This window comes from Phalacrocorax aristotelis, chromosome 14 (genome assembly GCF_949628215.1).
Source record: "Phalacrocorax aristotelis chromosome 14, bGulAri2.1, whole genome shotgun sequence".
Taxonomy (NCBI): domain Eukaryota; kingdom Metazoa; phylum Chordata; class Aves; order Suliformes; family Phalacrocoracidae; genus Phalacrocorax; species Phalacrocorax aristotelis.
Genome location: NC_134289.1, coordinates 13,145,351 through 13,166,467, shown reverse-complemented (window position 1 = coordinate 13,166,467; position 21,117 = coordinate 13,145,351). Strand labels below are relative to the sequence as shown.

Here is a 21,117-nt window from a genome sequence, read left to right as displayed (position 1 = left end):
GTTGTTGATTTTGTCCAACAACCAGTGTTTTAACTTTCTGAATTTCTGGAATTTCTGTGTGGTGTGTGGGATAGGGCCACAGTTTTTCCTTTTTCCAAATGAGCTTGAGGCAGGGAAAGCTCTTTCCCACCACAGGGCAATGACAACAGCTGATGATTTAAAACAGGAGCATGTGAAACACCACACAATTCAAAACAATATTGATAATTCTTGGAATTTTCCTACTTCCTCCTTTTTGGTGAAAAAGACATTTTTGGGTCCCTGGAATGCATATAGGAAGGTCCATGTTTCCAGTACACACCTGCAGTGAAAATGTGCTCCTCTCTTCCCTGCTGTGTAAAAACACTTTGTTCTTCAAATCCATTGCTCAAGAACGGTTTAGATAGGACCTGCTCATCCCCTACTTCCCCCTTCTAGCAGGTCCTCAAACATAGGCAGATATAGATAAATACATATGATTTTTCTGAGGCTAATGGAAACTTTATCTCATCACCTCTTCACAACAGAGAAAGCTGGCTGGGGGGGCCAGTCAAGAACTTTTAGGAGCACCCATGCTTCTTCAAACAACTGGTGTCAGCTCAAAGAGCAATGACTCAGCACAGCCTCTTCCAAAATAATCCAGATGAGCTGCATATAACTTAGTAGGTGTGGCCTCTCTACAAAGATGGTCAAAATCTGTCCACTTTGCTTAAATACCCAAGTCCCTGTTTCACTTCTTCTAAAAAAGGATGTTTGCCTTTATGTTGCCAAAAATATCCTCTTCCTCAATTCGTGTTACACATACAAAGAAATGTAAAAGAAAGTCGTTCACTCTACTGTTGACTTAGATGGGTTGGAGGAAAATGAGTTGAAATAAGACGACAACTATTGACAAAAACTTGTTCATCTTTCAAATCCCTTTATGGTTTAGGCAGTTTTCCTGAAAGGCAGCTAGACTTGCAGAACCTCATTGGTTTCTGTCGATACGATGCTGTTTGTGATTAAAGGCAGTTTATATGTGAAAAATGTCACAACTAATGGTCATTTCTATAATATATGCAGGAAAAAAGTTATTTACTTGGAAGTACAGTTGCAGTTACTCTGCCTGAGGAGCTCCCACTTGAAACCAAGCGTAGCTCTGTATGAGTTGCTGCACTTTTTTCCTAATATTAAACATTTTTAGATAACAAAAGATTCATTTTTTTTAATCAGTTACACTTGGCATTTACTCTTAGTGTTTTCATTAGACTATCCCATGGCACTTTACAGATCTGATTATCATTATCTCCATTTGACAGTGGAACAAATGATACCTAGAACAGTATGCTGACTTTTCCAAGGTCAGAGGAAATTGGCATCAGAACCAGGAACAGAACTCAAGTCTGTAGACTGCTGGGCTATGCCACTGGACTGTACATCATCTCGTGTGAAAAAAAATACCCAAGACGAGGGTGGAGAGAAACTAAAATAAGTAGACTAGAGAAGATATTTTAGAGAGAATTTTAAAATGTGATGTGACCTTGCTGGTACAGATCTGTAATGCTTTATGAGGAAACTGAGTCAGGACAGCCATGAGATGATCAATTGAGGTAGATGTATGGCACTAAATAATGGGATTCTATATAATGTTTTGAGGGGTACATGAAATCAGGGAAGCATCCCAGCTATGCAATGCAAAGAGAACTATTATATTTTTATTATAGATAAATTTTAATGCAGAGTCTTCCATAATGGGAATAGCTGCTAAGCAGGGCTAATGTTCAAGCAGTCCAAGGTCCTCTCATTTCAGAGTCTCAGAAATTTCATAATTTAGACTCCTCTAATTCTCAGGAATCCCTGTCTTTATCACTGCCCTGGCAAATTTCGGAAGCATACTATGACAAATCCATGGAACACTTTGAGCCTTATTTTTTTTCCCCTTTAACTACTCGTGAGAATGTTAGCTTGTGCCTGTATTTGATTAGGTGGCAACATTATCGGTGGTCATGGGAAAGGCATTGGAAATCTTGGAATTAAGTCAGGACATGGGATTTGCTACTGCTTCCCAAGACAGAACTGCTATTGTGAGAAAGATGATATCAAGGGTAAGTCTAAACGTTATCTGCTGTTCTCATATTAATCTTTTCCTCTGTTTGTATCTACCACCTGTGTATATACAATGATCTAAACTAGTGGGCATGTTAATAAACAATATCTTTGGTATCAGAGACTGTTAATATAAAATTAATTAATAACAGGCATCTTGACTTCTACTGTAGAGCCTGAAAATCTCCAGAGCGGGGTTATTTCTGCCCTTGGCTAAAGAATCTTTTTTATCCATTACTACATGACAAACAGGTTGGCCATCCTTTGGTTTCCAGCAGCATTTGTATTTCGTGAGACTCACCTGATATTTGCAAAGACAGCTAGGAGAATTAGAATAACAACTTCCGTTACTTTCAAGTAATTCCAGCCTCCTAATAATTTCCAAAAATCTTGGCTTCAGAATGCCAGAGATAGCCAGCACCCATCGTTTTAGGAGGAGGAGTGGATTATTTTTTTCATTGCCCTTTGTTTAAACAGAAATGCTCTGTGCAGTTGTTTGAAAAAGGTTGATGAGGATTAAATACCGTTTGGGGTTTTTTTTCAAAAGAATTGCTAATAATAAATATAACATGAAATATTTTGCATCTTTAAAGCTGAATTTTTTTGAATATATCTCAGTTTACTGTTTTGGGTAAAGCCATAAGCATATATTTGGGTAAAGGCTATAGGCATAAAAAGAAGAAGAGGAAGCATAAACCTTCTTGCTATTGCCTTTTTTTTGTTTTTTAAATTCTAGAAAGATACTGTGCTGTTTCCAGTTATTTCTGGGGTACAGGTTGTAGATGTAGCTAAGTTAAGTATGTATCTGAAGTCAGGGTTATCTGATGAACAACAGTGTGAGGACTGTATTTTGGATCTCTCGGTTTCTTCTGGAAGCAACTCCCCAGGGAGGCTGTCTAGGGGCACAGAGGCTTAAAGAGACTTCGTTTCTAAATTAAGACATTGAAAGTGCTTCTGCAAAGGGGGAAGTAGTAAACGGGGAGAAAACAATGCATACTACTTTAGAAGCAGTTGCAACATTAGGCGATGTTTTCAGAAATAATTATTTTGTTGAATACAAAGCAGAAATATTCTAAGTCTCCTCATAACCTAAACAGTTGAAGAGAAATATTCTTTAATGCCTAACAATAGACATAATGAATTAAATTCACATTTGAAGAAGATTTTATCTGATGGGTTGGATGGCTCTAACATAAACTGTTGTCCACAAGCAAAATTCAGTCATATGTCTCCAGAGAGATAAGCGGTACCAGAAGATCAATATATGGTAGGCTGGGTCTTAAAGAGGAGTGTCAGAAGTAGCCTATGTCTATTAAGATAAGGAATGTGGGGTCAAGCTACCTATCCTTACATTTACACAGGCAGTTAGGCAAACAACTGCCTGCTGGTGTCCAAAATGAAAAAAGAATTGGTAGGTGCAGTGGGCATATTTGCAAATTCTCAAATTTCATTGAGAATTAGCTATTTGGGGTTCCTCTAGGTTTTTAAATGATTTTGAGTTCTGTTTCTGTCACACCTATGTGTGTCCTGGGCACTGCCAAATCGGAAGTAGGAGACAACAACAAGCAAAGTTCTAAGCAGCTCTTCTTGGTCCACAGAGCAACTATGTGATGATGTGTGCAAGACTGTGATAGCAGGGGCAGTGTTGCTGTCCTTCATCATCTCCGTGCTGCTCTCTTCCTACTTCATCCATCGTTACCACAAGAATTCTCCAAAGCCACCTATTGCCTCTGCAGAAATGACGTTCCGGCGCCCAGCACAGTCCTACCCCATCAGTTATTCTTCCACTAACGTCCGCCGGCCTTCTTTGGATTCCATGGAGAACCAGGTGTCTGTAGACACCTTTAAAATACCAGTAAGCCTGACATAATTTTGCATGCTCTTTTTCTGTCTGTCTTGTTCCTAAAGTACGTTGTTTATGCATGCATAAAATGTTAACAGAAATGCAATCTAGTCATAGAAACGTGCAGCTCAAATAACTAAAATAGAAACCATGTGTATGGGCTGAAGATACTTAATAAGTAATTGGATAAACCGTATCTTCTCCTATTTTTGTTATGTTTTCATATAACGTAACGTAGGCCTAATATGAGCCAATGTTTTTTCATTTAGAAACTCTACATTTGACCGTAGCGTGGTTTTACTTTGTTCAATTAAATACTAATGATCAGCAGGTTTGTAGTCTCTGTGGTGAGCCGTAATATCACAACAATGGTAAGTCTAAACCAAAACAGATGGTAGGCATGAGTTGCAGTGTGAGTTTTACCCATATTTTGAGGATTTTTGCCCAGTCACACTATCATACCCTTAATCTAGTTTTTTCTGTGTTGAATCACATACTGCCCAGGACGCCTGCCAGCTGTTGTGTTTTCATGGACCGACATGGTAGAGAAACACTGCTGCTTTATATGACATATGTGGCAACATCAAATCTATTTGGATGTTAGATATTGTGGTCTTCACAGACCCTGCCCTCCGTTTGCTTTAATTTCTTGTCTGGTTTGTACATCTGTCATCATTTTGCAACCGTAAAGTTTAATAGCACTAATTTCATAAGAGGAAGTTTTGTCGTCTCCGATGAGCTCTTAAGGGAAAGCCTTATTCCATGAGTAAAACTGATTTACTTTGCTGTGAAGTCCAGGGTCACATACTGATAGTTATTCTGAAAGCAAGCATTTATCCTGTATCACTTCATGTTTCGTTTGTACCTGATTTCCCAGACCTGTAAATATAATCCATTATCCACAGACTACATGTACAGCCTGTTTTGAAGTAGGTGATTTCAAGGTAATGGAAAAACACTGTCAGAATACCTGGAGATTCAGGAGGTACAGAAGCTTTTATAGCAACACACTGATATCGATAAAAAGAGCAACCAAACATCGTACACCAAAGTGTGCCTCTTCCTGAAGAGCGTTCTCCTAGTGAACGTTAAGGCTTCGGGTGCAGCTAGCTGCTCCTTTTCCTGCTTCAGCTTATAGGGTTCCTTTTCTCTCCTGCAGGAAGATCCAAAGTGGGAATTCCCTCGGAAGAACCTGGTTCTGGGCAAGACTCTTGGAGAAGGAGAATTTGGAAAGGTCGTCAAGGCAACAGCATTCCGACTCAAGGGAAGAGCTGGCTATACCACTGTGGCAGTGAAAATGCTAAAAGGTACATTCACGTCTGGGTCTGAAATGGTTTGAAAACTATTTGTTGTAACCTGTTGAATGGATTTTAAGAGGGGCTAGCCTGAAGGTAAATGGTCAGCTAAAACCAGCCGTTGTCACAGCCCCCATTTTTTTCCAGCATTCTTTTATATTCTGGCAGATTTCGTACTTCAGGAGCTAGCATCACCTTGACCCAAATAAGTAATTTCCACAAATCCTAATTCATGATGCACAAGGAGCCTCTGACTTAATCCAGCAAATGTACTTAGTTTCATTTGGCATTGATGGAAATAATGCAAGGGCTTCTTAAAACCTTCTGATTATTTTTTCCCTTCTACCCAGTTTTCTTTCACAAAGATTTTTAAATAAAATGTGTTATAATCGTGTCAAGAGACATAATAGAACTATTAAGTTACTTTTCTGATTGAGAGTTCCACCTACGTTTATACTTTTTGATCTGCTTTTCAATTACTAGGAGCTCTGCCAAACTGACTTGAATAGCCCAGTACTGTCTCCTGGTGTTTTCAGTTTTAAAGCTGAGGGGAAACAAAAATTATGCCTAGGTAATGTTGTGATAATAACGTGAGACCTTGAGCTCCTTTCCCTTTCTCTGTTCAGTGGTTTTCAGCCGCAAATAAACCCGCTTCTTTCCCATATAGAAAAAGAAATTGTACTGAAAGATAAACACGAAAAAAATTAATGGTTTTGCTTGGTCTCTGAAGTAGAAAATCTCCAGTACATTTCAGGTGGAAGCTGTTGTAACGCATGGCTTTTGCCACCTTTACAGAGAGAGATATTATATGAGTATAGATTTTACATATCTAATGTCTGAGTCTGGTTTCTGATGAGGACTTCACTACACATGCAATGATAGTGAAGGAGGTCAGCAGAAACGCTCTAACCAGCTCCTTCAAAAGGTCATTTATTCATCACAGCCTGAAAGAGGAAATAGATATGAAAATTGTGTCCTTCCCTACCGCTTTGTGTACTAATTCATATGTGCATGTAGTGCCTACATAACAGGCATCTAAGAATACACGAGGCAAAGAGGGAAAACAATCTATATCCCACCATTTTACCAAAGAAATGAACGCATTATGAAGCGCATGCCTGCATTGCAAGAGGTTCAGTGGAGAATAGGTCATATGGAGGAAATCTAGGAACTAAGTCTTTTCAGAAGTGAGGCCTAGTTAACCATTACTTGTAATACTCAAGTAACAACCTGTATATCCTTATCAATAGAATAGTCCTAGTGATCATTTAATTTCGTATTTGTGCACTTAACGTCACCAATTTTCTAGCACATTTTCATCAACAACATGTGACTGAGTTAAGATTCCGGAACTTAGTGGTAAAAATGTTGCTTTTACTTGCAGATGATTTAACATTCCCTAGCTATTATGAAGGAAAGAATCGACAGAATTGATAAAGCGGAGTAACCTGTTATTTCAAGCACCTTATTTTAATAAATTGAACTGACATTTGCAGTAATATTTCAGGCTCTAATGAATCTCTTTGTAATGTAAATTGCATTGCAGATAGTCACCTGAAATTCCATTTCCAACTTGACTGTGGAGAACGTTTATCATTCTGCAAATATTTATCTGTTGTTTTCAGTTTAACTGTACTGTTAACACATGACAGCTCAAGTATAAGAAACATTGCTTTAGTCCACAGTAGTCTTCATAACGCTGTCAGGAAGTATACAGAATATTTATTTTGGATCAGGACAACGTCACCCATTCTTTCCCTGTAATAGAGGCAAAGCGGGTAATTTGTCCAAGTATTAGGGACTCTGCACTGCCTGACCTTTAAAAGGGAAAGGGAATGGTGTGTATACCGGTATGTTAGTGGAGAAAGCCTCCTGCTTAATCCAGGAAACACATCTCCTGCCTGAGCTGTGTAGATGGGCACAACTGGTGGTTAAGAACAGACCAGGGTAGGACTCCCCCTGCTTTGTCAGCCTGGCATTATGTACTAGGGAGGAAACAAGGAGCAGTAAGTAATTAGCTGAGCCAAAATAGCCTAGGACCTATGGATGGAGGTTTAAAGGAAGAGGGAAAATTTTTTCAGCCCATTATTCCCACTCCTCTCCTATGAATTAAATCTGACCTCCTGCATGATACGAATGCCCTCATTTCAATAAAACTAAAGGGGAAACCACAAACCAATAGGTAAATAGACATTATTCGCAATTTGTGAAAACAAGGGGCATAAAGCTTCAGAGCTAATTGTCTCCATTTGTGCACTATCAAAGGTTGTTTTTTCCAGTAGACAAACAGGCACGGTACATGGGGAACTTTGTTCTGTTCTTGTACATGCTACACAGTTTCAGAGCTAGAAAAATAGGCATTAAGTGGATGTCGTTCATTTCTGTTTTACCTAAATGCATATTTTTTGTAGTCCCTATCAGTAGTGAGAGACCATCTGATCTTGCATGCCCTGGGGTAGAAGACTCTGAAGTCTGAGTGGAGGTTCAGACTATAATATAATACATGGCAGATACAAATTACAGCACCGATACAAACATATTGCAGAACAGAATAAAAAATTATCATGACCAGGGGAAAACTATTAGCACACGTATTTTAAATGGATATGTACATAAATCCTTCAGTGCTTACAGCCTTTCCGGAAGAACATATAGAAGATCAGAAGCTGAGCTTGGTTTTTTATTAGCCTTAAGTAAAGGTGACCACATACCTGCCAACTGCCCAGTAATAACACTCTGTAGGAACTATCCAGGGAGGTTCTGTCTGTCAGAGGGATGAAGGATGAGGTAGAAAAAGGGTTATCTCTGACCTATGGTGTCTTTATGGCTAAAGATCTCCTTCAAGCCCCAGTGCGTTCAAAGAGGAAGTTTGTTAGTCAGAACAGTGCGAAAACAAAACGCTTGAACGGCTGAGAAAGCCTCCTGGGGCTATATATTGCCATACATTCCCCCGGGCACCAGCGAAGTCTGCATACATGTCTCCCAGTAAAATCAATCTGAACTGTACGTTCAGCTTCTGAACCCTAAGTCTGGGTGTGTGCTACCAGTGTAAGGCAGTCGATTAGTGGATGTTTAGTCCACCAGAAAATGTATTTAGGAGGAGCAGGGCTGTATCATGGGAGTTAACTGAGCAGTTCTTTTTTGTTTGATCAACATAAAACCTTGGCTTTCATATGCGTCTGAAGCTTCAGTTGCACTGATTCACCCTAGAAGTTGCTTTAGAACCCTAGAAAAGGTCTGTAATAATTTCACAGCATCTGCAAGGCTTTAGAGACTCTGATCCGGATTCTTGGCTGACCTGCTCTTTCTGTAGTCATTTGTATCAGGGCAGAGTGATGACTCTAGCGGGTTACCGCGCCAGAGCAGCAGCAGTCCCATTCACTTGGTTCTGACACGAATGACCGCAGGGCAGTGGAGATGGGGATATTTCTGTCCTGTGGGAAAGTACAGAGTTTTCGAACCTCTTGCTAATTCCAGGAGAAATGGCTGATCTCATCCTTTAGACGGTACGTAGAGAACACTTGAGTAATGCTTTCCTAACCACAACTGTGTGTTTGCACTTCTGCAGAAAATGCTTCCCAGAGTGAGCTGCGCGATCTACTTTCAGAGTTCAACCTTTTGAAACAGGTGAACCATCCTCATGTCATCAAACTTTATGGAGCCTGCAGCCAAGACGGTAAGTATTAGAAGGTTGTTACTAGGATGAAATCGTCAAGCAAGGAAATAGAGCAGTTCGTTGATGGGTTTGGACCACTGCTAATAATTGCTGAGCACCTTTTAAATTTGCTGCTAGCTGAAAAAATGAGGGACATATAAGAAAAGCAATGTTTGAAGGGAAGGGGAAATGCTAATTCAGTGTAACTAAGCGTTCTTCCTGTGGTTTTCTTCAGTATGCATTTTGATTCTGAAGCTATTTGAAATTTAACCAATCTACTAGCAACTCTCTTCCTATGAATATATATTTATATGTTACGTTGACACTCAGTAAGTGTTTTCAAATATGGGTTATATTTAAAGTTTAATGGGGTTTTCATGATTGTTGTTCTTATTCATACTGAAACAATGCTTTGAGGCCTGTGCCAGAGAATGAGATCTCCCTCTGGGGGGAAAAAACCAACCAAGCCCCCAAAATAAGACAACTGCAGATCTTTTTTTTAAAATATAGCTGGATAGTTAGATTGATACTCAGTTGTCCTCCTCTGTCCCAAAACTATTGTCTTCCTCTTGTTGTGAAATACTTGCTAAAAGCCGCAGTCATTGAGCGATATATTTCAAGGGGGAAAATTTTCAGACACACCTACTCTAAACTGCCAATGAAGCAGATTTTCATTGTTGTGCATTGATTTGAATAATTTCTGTTCATGTTAAATGAAGTTGCGTCGCAATATCCTCTTCCTTTTCAATCTGTAATTATGCGGCCTAAAATCACTGTATGCACGCTGCAACCTTGGGCAAAGGCCTGCCTTCCTCGCCCAGCCAGTTCTGTTGCAAGTGGCTCCTTTAGTTGTAGACAGAGACTATAGTTTAGGACTGAGTCATCTCTGAGTCTTAGTAACGTAAGGAACCCGCAGTGTGGGAGATTTTTTTATTATTATTATTTTGTCTTTTCAGTCCAATGTATTTTTTCATCCCAAAGGAATTGAATTGTTTCTGAGTCACAGCCTTTTAATAAGTATCAGGTTAATTCACTGGCGTATGGGGTAGGAGGGCTTTGATACAGCAGACAAATGTATTTAGCATTAAAGCACGGAGTGGATATTATTCATGTGGGTAATGGGGAGGAGAAACTAATGGATGGAAATGTCAGAATGTTTCTGAGTGCTCTGAAAAGGCACCTTAAATACAACACTGGAATTAGCAGATGATTTGTGAGCTCAGTATCACACACTCCTGAAAAGTATTTTGATTTTAATTTTTTTAAAAGTTTTTCTAAGTTGCGCTGTTTCACAGATCTGATTTGTAAGAAGTCTGTCTCTTTTTTAGTCTCAAATTATCTAGCTGAAGGAATACAGGTGAGAGCCTGAATTCTGCTTTGATTTAGGCTGAAACTCACTCACTTTGCATAGAAGGATGTAAGATAAAAATATTCTGTGATTCCATGGCTGATTCAGTGACTTGTATGTAGAGGCCAGAAGTGCCTGGAGCCTCTGACTGGTCAAAACAATGTGTTGATTAGAAGACACTTGTTTTGGTGGGGGGGAATGGTTATCTACTAATTGTTTACTTATCAGTGTGTTTGTTTATTTCAGGCCCCCTGTATTTAATTGTGGAATACGCTAAATACGGCTCCTTGCGCAGCTTTCTCAGGGAAAGCCGAAAAGTAGGACCAAGCTACGTGGGTAGTGACAGCAACAGAAACTCAAGTTATTTGGATAACCCCGATGAGAGAGCCTTAACGATGGGGGATCTGATCTCGTTTGCATGGCAGATCTCACGAGGAATGCAGTACCTTGCAGAAATGAAGGTAGGGCGGTGCGATCGTGATGTGAGCGTGTCCTTGTGATAGATGGACACGTCAGCAGCCCGTTCCTCCTCAGGAAGCTTAAACACTATCGTTGGTTTCTTCCAAAAGCTTGTCCATCGTGATTTAGCAGCCAGAAATGTATTGGTGGCAGAAGGGCGCAAAATGAAGATTTCTGACTTTGGCCTCTCCCGTGACGTATATGAAGAAGATTCATACGTCAAGAGGAGCAAGGTACAGTACACATTAAAAACAGTACTAGGAATTACTACCTCATCAAGAGAATGAATTTACAGTACAGGACTTGAGCATAGAAGAAACAGACAATAGCTATTTTTTATTAACGTAGAATAATTCTTAATTTATAAGAAATAAAAATAGAGATGAAGGAAAATCACGACCTTAATCAGTGGGACAGTAATGTATATCTGTGTAAAAAATGTATCATATTTAAGTCACCATTACATCCTCCACCTCTTTTTGTTGACTCATCAACAAAACCAATTTATTTCTAATATGTAAAAGTTAATAAAAGAAGGGTCGCTATGATGATTAAGGCCTGGGAGTGTCTGACATGCAAGGAGAGGCTGATAGACCTGGGTTTGTTTAGCCTGGAGAAAAGAGGGCTCAGGGGATCTTACTGATTTTTATACATACCTGATGGGAGAGAATAAACCCAACAGAGCCTAAGGTCCTCTTAGTGTGGCGCAGTGACAGGACAAGAGGCAGTGGGTGCTATTTTAAACAGGAGAGATTCCATTTAAAGAAAATAAACTTTTTTTACCATAACAGTGATTGAACATGGGAACAGGCTGCCTGGAAAATCTCCGTCCTTGGAGATAATCAAAACCTGGCTGGAAATGGTCTCAGGAAACCTGCTGTGGCCGACCCTGCTCTCAGCAGAGGGGGCAAGGTCCCTGCCCACCTCGGCGGTTCTGTGGTCCTGTGAAAAGTTGCAAGACAATACGTAAAGAGTAGGATGAGATCTGTTCGTTTTTAAAAGCAGTGTGCCAAATCACAGAATCACAGGTGGGAAGGGACCTCAGGGATCATCTAGTCTAACCTTTCTAGGAAGAGCACAGTCTAGACAAGATGGCCCAGCACCCTGTCCAGCTGAGTCTTGAAAGTGTCCAATGTGGCTGAGTCAACCACTTCCCTGGGGGGATTAGAGTCTGTAATAAATGATTTCTTAAGGCTAGAGAGTTCACACAGGATGCTTAAAATTACCATGTGCTTTGTTAACTTAAATATGGAAGACAGACACCTTTTTACGTTGCAAGAGCTTTTAACTATTAACCTTTTTACAGGCAGAAAGCAGCCCATTTTTAAATGAGATGGGCACTCTGATTTATCCAGTTCCTCATCACTCTGCTTGAAAACACAAACAAAAACGCCCATAATTTTTGTGCCTCTTTTCCAATTTATAATTAAAACTATATAAAAAAAAAATCCCTAAGAGTTGAAAAAAATGCAGACAATTTCTATAAAGATCCTAATTTTGGGAATTAATACATCTGTGCAGAAGACTTGAAGCAAAGCCCTCCTACAAATACTTCCAAATGTATGAAAGAGAACAAATCTTAACCAAAATGGTACATCACAAGTCGGGGTAGGTTAGGAGCTAATGCTACCTGCCAGAGGTTATTTAAAGCAATTCTATTTTGCCTGCCACAGTAAATTATTGTCAGGTGCCTACATAGAGTTCTGTCTGCTCGCAGTGCTCGCAGCAGGATTCAGCATACGGTAACGTTCCACCTTGTGCAAAGGAAATTTGATAGAAAGATGAGTTGTTTGCTCACATCGCTACTTCCCTGAAAAGAAGCGCTTGAGCATAGCAACTTTGAGACTAAGCAGATAAGTTCAGGCTTGTCATTTATTTATTTTTGTAAAAAAAATACTGTCAAATACAGCAAGGCAAATCCTCTTTCTGCCTGTTTGCATCCACCTGTCACTGACATCAGCACAACTTCTACAAGTCAATCCCAGGCCAGACTGTGACGTTCAACGCTACTTTCTATTGACTCTTTCTAAGATGAGTGGTGTTGGTTCAGTTCCCGCAATGTCTTAATATGAAAGAGTTGCCAAAAGAATTTTTGCATGTGAAAATTTTAGAATGTTATGAAAAAGATTATGAAAAGATACTGTGAATTTTCAGTTTAGCTTTCCCTGTTTTTTCAGGCCAGTCTGTGTGAATGTTTCATAAGTCAAAATAAGTTGTGAATTTAAAAAAAACCAACTTTTAGAAGACATGATCAAATGCAAAAGGGCTTTGCCACGTACATTTAGCTATCTTCTGTTGCATGTGTTTTACATTGATCTATACCAGTTGCTCTGTATTTTAAGAACGATGCATTTACATAAAGGCAATTTATTTTGTTTGGCGGGGTGTTGATGTACTGAATGGATAGTTTCTCTTTACTTCTGAGGCAGTCATTGCTGTGGTGTTCTTCAGCACCTAACAAGCATCTGTCTGCTTGCATAGGGAAATGGGGAAAAGAAAAAACTTGAAGGAAGAAGCATAAGTTTCAAATCCTACTGAAACAGTCGTTGCACATTATATATATATATATATGAATTTCATGAGAACAAGAAGTAAGGCATATGAATGCTCGTGATACTGTGAAGGTTATGAAATGTTTTGGAAATTTTGCAAAGCTAGGTTTTCATGAATATCTGGGGCAGATTTCTCAGCTTTTACCAGTGAATTTCTGCTAGTGTGAAGTTGCAACTTGTAGATTCAATTTTGTAACCAGTTACCAAACATGACTGCCCCGGTACAGTTCTCACACCTAAGGTGTCTTAACACGTAGGTGCTTCCATTCATGCATCATCCCTGATACAAATGAGATAGCTTTTGCTCTTTAATCATCGTTCCCCATGACTTTTGCATTTCCCAAACATTTCCCAAAACCAGGGTGTATCCTGTTAGAAGACAGACATTCATGTTGCAAGAATACAACTCTTTGGATGAAGCTCTTTGTTAAGAGGAGAGTTGAGTTTATCTGACTTGAACTGGTGTCCATCTGGGAAAAAACCACACCACCTTATTGTACATAATTAGATTACTGAAGTGTGTGGAGGGAAATGAATGGGTGATTTTAAAAACTCTTACTGTTTTTCTCCTCACTGTTTCTCTTATGAAACACCAAATTATTCAGTCCATTGAAAAATTAATTACGAGTATGGAAAGACTATCTGTTACAGTTTTGAAGAGAAATACCTGGGTTTTCCACTTGGAAACCCTATTTTCTGACCAATAATTGCACTGTTGGGTTTTTTTGTCTCCTAGGGTCGCATACCTGTTAAATGGATGGCCATAGAGTCCCTCTTTGATCATATCTATACAACACAGAGTGATGTGTAAGTGTAAATTCTTGCATTCTTTATGGTTTATGTATTTGTTTAAGATGAGGGAGGAAGCACAAGGTACGCAATAGCTGAAGCCGGCACTCTTAACAGAGAGACGTGGAGAACACAGCCTGGGTGGCACCATCAGCTGGCAATGGTACCATCAATTTTTGCTGTTGAATTAGGTCTGAAGACAAGATTATCAGAGGTATTTAGGTACATAATACCTGTTGAAATCACCAAGGGCTGGATCTGTTCACGTGCCGTGGTTGCCTTTGACTCTATACACACAAATCATTAGTCTTTGCTAAAGATAATGGTCATACCCAAATATCCCAGTTCCTGTTCATCGCTTGTCTGTAACACTTGCTGGCAGATGAGGGACGGGCTGGGAAGAAGGGAGGAAGAATTTAATGCTGACCTCACTCCTACTGAAATCAATGACAAAACTGCAATTCATTTTACTGACAGCCAGCTCAGACCTTAGGGGAATAGGCCAGTTCCAGTGCCAAAATGCAAGCTCATTTGCATGATTAGGGAAACAGAGATCCTGAAGGATGGATATGCTTCTGTCTCCACCTGTGATGATTAGGTGGCAAGGCAACCACAAGTAAGCTGTTTTCATGCCTGATAAGCAAGAAGCCTGGCAGAGGGGTATTTGTATACATTTAACTCAGGATCAGCTACTTCCATTTCTTTCTTTCTGGGATGACTGATGCTTATGACCAGTCACCAGGCAGACACAGTAAAACTAAGTACTGTTTCTTTGGCAGAAAAACCTCTAAGGGACTGCAACAGCAGCAGTACTTATGCCCGATTTTCTGCTAGGTAGCATTTTGAAATCTTCCAAGTTCCCCTGGAAAGAGAATCTGACTAATGTTTTCATTTGACTCAAACGAACTAGAACATACCAATCTTAATGACATTTCACTTGGGGAAAGCACTTTGGTAATAGCAGTATGTGCAAATGGGAACCTTCTGATTTGTACTTCTAAAATTATTTGCATTCACTTTTTAATCTTCTCTGTAGAGGTCAGAGCAGTTTTAGTGAAATAAAATATTTGCTTGCCTTTGAAATTCCTTACAAAATGAACTTCCAAAATATGTTCATTTACTTTGTTTCACTTGGCGTAACAAAGAAAAAGGATTGGTGTAATTCTTGGGAGAATGTCCCTTTTACTTAGGTCTGCTTGCAGATTTTTCTGGGTCTCTCTTTATCCTTCTCAGAGTATCTGTTGTGCTGACCTGCCTCTTTACAATGACTTTTTCCAGAGAATTGTTAAAATTCCTTTTAAAACTTCTTAGCATATTTTTACTTTCTTCGTTTTTTGCAAAACACATCTGTTACTGTCGTTTGGGGCCAGAACAGATTGTGTTGCCATGTAACTGCCTCTTCTTTGATTGTTGATTGATCTTCTGGATCCAATACCATTCCTCCCTGGTTGTTTTCCGGATGGGCTGCTATTAAGCCCAGGAGCCCATCTCCTGTACATTGTGATACAATGCCACGCAGAGATTGCCCAGCTGGCGTCAAACAAGCTAGCTCAGAGCCCTGGGCAGCACGCTGGTGCTGTGTGGCTGTATTGCTTCCCAGATCTGGGTTAGTGTCTCCATGTGAAGCTGTGTTGAGTTTGCAGCTTTCTTGGAGATGCATCAGGAAATCTCAACAGAGCGCTGCATTGTGCTTTGTAGGTCTGCTTCAGTACAACGGCATGAAAGGTCTAAATATCTGCCATGCTTCCACGGTGCCTTTGACTCACTGGTGAGGTCACCTTCACTGTTCATGTCATTATGCATGAAGCAATCTAAGTGTGTTAGGTAACTGCTCCTAATTTAGCCAAGTCTCTACAGAACAGTCCTGAGACGCACAGAGAGTTGCAAAGCAAATCCTCTCCAGTGCTAGGTTACACGAATGCTATTCCAACAGCAGCAAACTGATAAATGAAGTACTTCATTGCAGGACTGCTTGCTATTTTAGATAATTACACTCACTGAAAATATTATTTCACAAATATTCTTTTTTGTTTGTGGTGATACAATTATATTTCAGGTGAATATATCTAATAATATACTAAACAACCATTCCAATATGCTCTTTTTTTTTTCTGATGGTCTGTGTTTCTATTTTCCAGCCTCTTCCCTCTAAAGCTTTTCCATACAGTTAGTGGTTAGCAGTGCTTAATAGTGGTGCCACTTGCCAGCATTCACAAAATCCCTTTTTGCTTCAGAGGTCGATGACATCAGTGGAAAGCTAGCCTACTGTCTTCCTCTTCACATTATATTTTTCTTTCCCGGCTTTTTCTGATCACATTTTTATTCAGTGGTAAACATAGCACAATGTGAAATTGTTCACCTCCCATTTCTCCTCCCGTAGTACTTATTTTGTATAATAATTTCAAAGCATTGCAGCATTCTACAGCATTCTGTTCCAATATGCACATTTGCTGAACAACCTTAATTAAGAAATTACTTATCTGATCCCTCCTTCCATATTCTGTAAAATTCCTCTTAAGAAGAGGTGGATTTTAAAAATAAAACCTGCCACACTACAAAGTTTATTTGAATTAATCATGGACGGAATTATAACCTGATGGCAGAGCATAATTGGCTTCAAAAAGGATATGAGGAGGTATATTAATAAAGTATATGAAAATGCTATAAATATTCATTAGCTCTCAAGAATGTGCAGAGTGATTAAAAGTTAATTCAATGAATGGCATCAGGGAGAAAAACTGCAGCGTACCACTTAGGACTGCGTGAGACTCAGTTTGGCTTCTCTGCCTATTTTGGAAGTTCTATTGCTGTACTTTTGGGGTTATCATTGTACTTTCAAACGTGAGAAGCACAGGCGGGATGTGGTCAGAGAGGAGGTGAGGTTTGTGGCTACTGTTTTGAGGTGGAATTTTCAAAGGGAGTTAGACGCTGCTGTTTGTTTCGGCACTAGGTGTGTAACACTTCTGAAAATCTTAAAAGTGGAGTTTTCACAGAAATTACCCAATGATGAGAGCACAAAAGCTAACATTTGTCATAACTGGTATGTAATTTTGCTTCCAGATGCATCCCATTGAGTATCCCCTTTGGGTGAAACAGTGTTGGCTGGTTTCCTTCATTTTGAACATCCAAATTTTGGCAGTTCTGTCAGTTGAGCAGAATCAGAGTAATTTGCAGCTTCTTTGTGTCTCAAAAAAGCCTTCCACTAAGGAAAGAAAAACATTTTTGTCTCTCTTCTCTTAGCCTGCCCTCCAAAAACAGACTAATTTAATCCATCTAAATATTTCCAGTCCCATTGAGCAAGGTCTTTTTGTTTGATCTAGTCAATAAAGGAGGTTAAAAAAGTCACCATTTCTTATATTCATTTCAGAAAACAATTCCTTCTGTCTTCTGTTCTACGTTAAACTGTATTTTAGGCGTTTGCTATTTCCAGAATAAATTCTTTCCTCTTCTTACATCAACTCTAAGAAGAAAATTAAGTCCTGAATCACTGAAACAGCCCAACAGACCAGGTGAAATCAAAGGTGCTGCTTATGACTGAAATAAACACATTGTGCATACAAAGAAACACAGCCTCATAGTCAGGACAGCAAATCAGTCCCTTGGTAACTGTTTGAGCCAGCCTGTGCAAATTTAGACAATTATTTCTGAACAGGACAACGATGGCGAATTAGGGAGGTTAGGCTCCCTGTGTAGCCAAAGGAAAAAGAGAGGCACCTCCAGGAGCACTGTACAGAAGAACATGGCTTTGGGCTGGGCCGCCATGAGAAGGACTTTCTTTTTCTGCTGTCTAGAGAAGCCAGGCCTTCCAGGGTACAGTTACCTTGTGTCAATGGGTGAAAGAGGGGTACCCCTTATCTTTACTGTCTTGGTTGCTAATCTCTTTAATGAACGGTATTTGGGAACAAGGCTGGCCCTGTAGGCACCTGTACCACCACTTTGGGTCAGCAGTGTCTTGGATTTGGTTGGGTTCTCAAGACACTAGAAAGGGATTTGTTGGGTGAAAGCCACACGAAGCTCCTGAAACCTACCACTCTAAATAAAAGCTCATTTTCTCTTTTTCAGATGGTCATTTGGAGTTCTGCTATGGGAGATTGTAACTTTGGGAGGCAATCCCTACCCAGGTATCGCTCCTGAAAGACTCTTTAACCTCCTAAAAACAGGCTACAGAATGGAGAGACCAGAAAACTGCAGTGAAGAAATGTAAGTAGCTCTTGATCTGGTTAGATTCATAAAACATCTCTTGAATAAACAAATTTTAAAAAAGGTTTAATTAAATACCACATAAATACTGTTCTATACGTCTCAGAGGTGTAATCAAAATATGTAGCGCTCAATAGAATGTAAAGATATTAGTGAGCAGTAAAGTGCAGGAAAGGAATTGCCAAGCGAATGCTTGCAGCCACATCCAAAATATTTGTACGATATTGAATAACACACTTGCCAAACAATTAAAAGAGTTTTTGAATATCCCAAACTTTTGAGGGTGGGGGGAGGAGCAGCATTTCATGGAACATGGTGCTAGCTGAAATGTTTGAGAAAATGCTTCAGTACGTTTCTGTGAATGAGATAGATAGATAGATAGATAGATAGATAGATAGATAGATAGATAGATAGATAGATAGATGTTCCAACCACAGTCGTCGTCTGGACAGTCCAGAGGAGAAAACCCAGAAATCTATACCCTAGAAGACACAAATTTTGTGTGACTTGATAAGCCCATGGCAATTTCTTTTCTATTTGGAGACAGTTCATATTTTATTGGCTGATTTATTAAAACACTCTCAATGTGAAATATCTTCTCTCTGTGGTTCTTCCACGGCATTTGGAGATGAGGCATGATTTTATGTTCAGCGTGCCAATCTGATCATGGTCAGGTTTTTTTAGAGGTTGTTACCAGGCTATAATCACTATGACATCTCTTTTGAGTGATTTTCAATATGAAGGATGCTTTGGTCACATCTGGGCTGAGAAAATAGAGTCTAAATAATACACTATTTATTTTTAATACCATATGGAGAGAAAAGAACATCAAGGGCTTCTGAATTTAGGGCAGGGTAGATGTTTACAAGTGTCACTGGCAAATATCCTCTAGCAAATAATATTTTTGTTTGTTTGTTTCATCTCAACAGGGAATAAGACTTCATTCCTCTAACATGTGTTATACAATTGATAATTATTAGGTTGGACAAGTTGACCATGTCCGAGTTTCATTTTTTATTCAAGCCACCTCATGGTTTTCTGACTGCTTTAGAATTTTGCTGGTTTACTTAAATTTTTCTGAGAGCCTTTGAGAGCCCACTCTAAGGACCATTTTTCCTAAACTGTATTCTTCGCTTTATCCAGTCAAGTAAGAGAGAGATCATGGACGAGGGCAAAAAATGCAGTGTTTTTCAGTAGCTTGCTGTAGTTCTTGTAGCCAATTATTTCCACAATTAGAGCACCTTTGTGACTAGATCACTTAGTCCTGAAAACACTTGAACTACAAAAAATACCATGAAGGGCACAGGTCGGAGAGTTACACATCCAGAACTTGGCCAACGTCCATCTGATAGTCACTCAGCTATAAAACTTTAATTCTGCTCCCTTTTGTTTCCACGCTGTATGCTATAGAAGGCAGTTAAAAGACAGAATAAGAATAGATATAATCAAAATAACAATAATAGAAGTAATCGAAAGAATGTTAGTTTGTCCAAATAGTCTCAGGTTAGGCTTCACTTTGAGGAAAAGTTTACAGAAACTTTTCAGAATTTAAAGAAACGAAGAACAAAATTCTACTTTCTGATATAACAGCAGGATTTTCCATGTTGAGAGATGCACGTCAGTAATGATATACCAAAATCTTCAAAGTCCTGTGCAAACAAAATCAATCAGAAATCTGGCATGCTGCCTACACATGAGGTGGTCTGTTGAGAAAGTGAAAATAATGAAAGAAACCTAAGACTACAGTCCTTCAAGGACAGCCAAGTGCATCATCCAAACTCATAAAGACTCATGAAAATAAAAGCCCATTCTTGTGAATGTCAGTTCTTGATTCAAGGGAGCGTTTAACAGAACACACAACAAAAAGATTGATGTACTTGTGGGTGGCCTTCGTGCCCCAGTTCAACTTCAGAACTATAAATGATTTGAGCAGACGCATGACCCTCTTCTAACAATTTTTTTTTTCTCCTCTCCCACCTTGCGGCGGGTCACAGGTACAACCTGATGTTGCGCTGTTGGAAGCAAGAACCCGATAAAAGACCAACATTTGCTGAGATCAGCAAGGAACTAGAGAAAATGATGGTGAAGAGTAGGGTAAGTGTGAGAACGCATCAGGTTTTGAAAGTTTCTGTGACCATCTGAGTTTGAATAGACAGAATAATGGTTTGTGGTTTGTTGTTTTTTTTTTTAAAGAAAAGTAATCTACCTTTCATGAAATTTTGAAGCATTTAAATACCTAGTGTCTTCCAAATGCATCCAAGTACGAATTCCTATAGTGGCTTTGGTGACTTCAACCCCAAACGCAGATGAGTTATCCTTAGTCTGCCTAGCTTCCATAAAGAAAAAAAATAAATTTAAAAATTACTGTGAAAAGTTGCTCCTAAATTGCACTCCTGAATAAATAACCCTAGGAAGCCTAGAACTAGAAGAATGCAGTACTTCCTTGAACCTGATCTAGTTATATGACGATAGCGACGGAGATATGAAAGCTGTGTAACACCACCATTCTGAGTTACTTCAAAACTATTATAATCCTGTATAGACTTTCTTTGGCTGAACAGATGCTGAGCTCTAAAAATAAGTCTAGTCTGCACATATTTATAAAATGTATAGATACCTACTTGCACATAAACATATTTAAAAAACAAACAAACAAAAAACCAATTAGTTATGGGAAAGGGGGCAGTATCAAAGGAAAAACAGAGGAAAAAGAGCAACCATTATCAGATTTGAGAATCTGATGGCATTTACCTTGGGTGCAAAAAGGACTAATAAACAAATGGGAGCTATTTGTTTTGTAATTTTGAATGTAAAATAAGCCTAAATTAAAAATGGCAAAGCAAAAGTTCTAGGCTGTATGCTAAATCACCCTGACTTGTCAACCACTAACTTATAGCTGCTGAGAATCAGTA

The 21,117-nt window shown here is 39.2% G+C and overlaps 1 protein-coding gene across 1 annotated transcript in view; it reads left to right on the top strand.

Moving 5' to 3' along the window:
• Positions 1 to 21,117, top strand: part of RET (ret proto-oncogene) — an 85,406-nt gene that overhangs the window by 59,856 nt on the left and 4,433 nt on the right. The window contains exons 10-18 of the mRNA XM_075109556.1: positions 1,944 to 2,063; positions 3,663 to 3,919; positions 5,067 to 5,214; positions 8,771 to 8,878; positions 10,452 to 10,666; positions 10,775 to 10,897; positions 13,953 to 14,023; positions 18,068 to 18,205; positions 20,200 to 20,299. Coding sequence (XP_074965657.1) covers positions 1,944 to 2,063; positions 3,663 to 3,919; positions 5,067 to 5,214; positions 8,771 to 8,878; positions 10,452 to 10,666; positions 10,775 to 10,897; positions 13,953 to 14,023; positions 18,068 to 18,205; positions 20,200 to 20,299 — 1,280 coding nt within the window. The remainder of the gene's footprint in view (positions 1 to 1,943; positions 2,064 to 3,662; positions 3,920 to 5,066; positions 5,215 to 8,770; positions 8,879 to 10,451; positions 10,667 to 10,774; positions 10,898 to 13,952; positions 14,024 to 18,067; positions 18,206 to 20,199; positions 20,300 to 21,117) is intronic.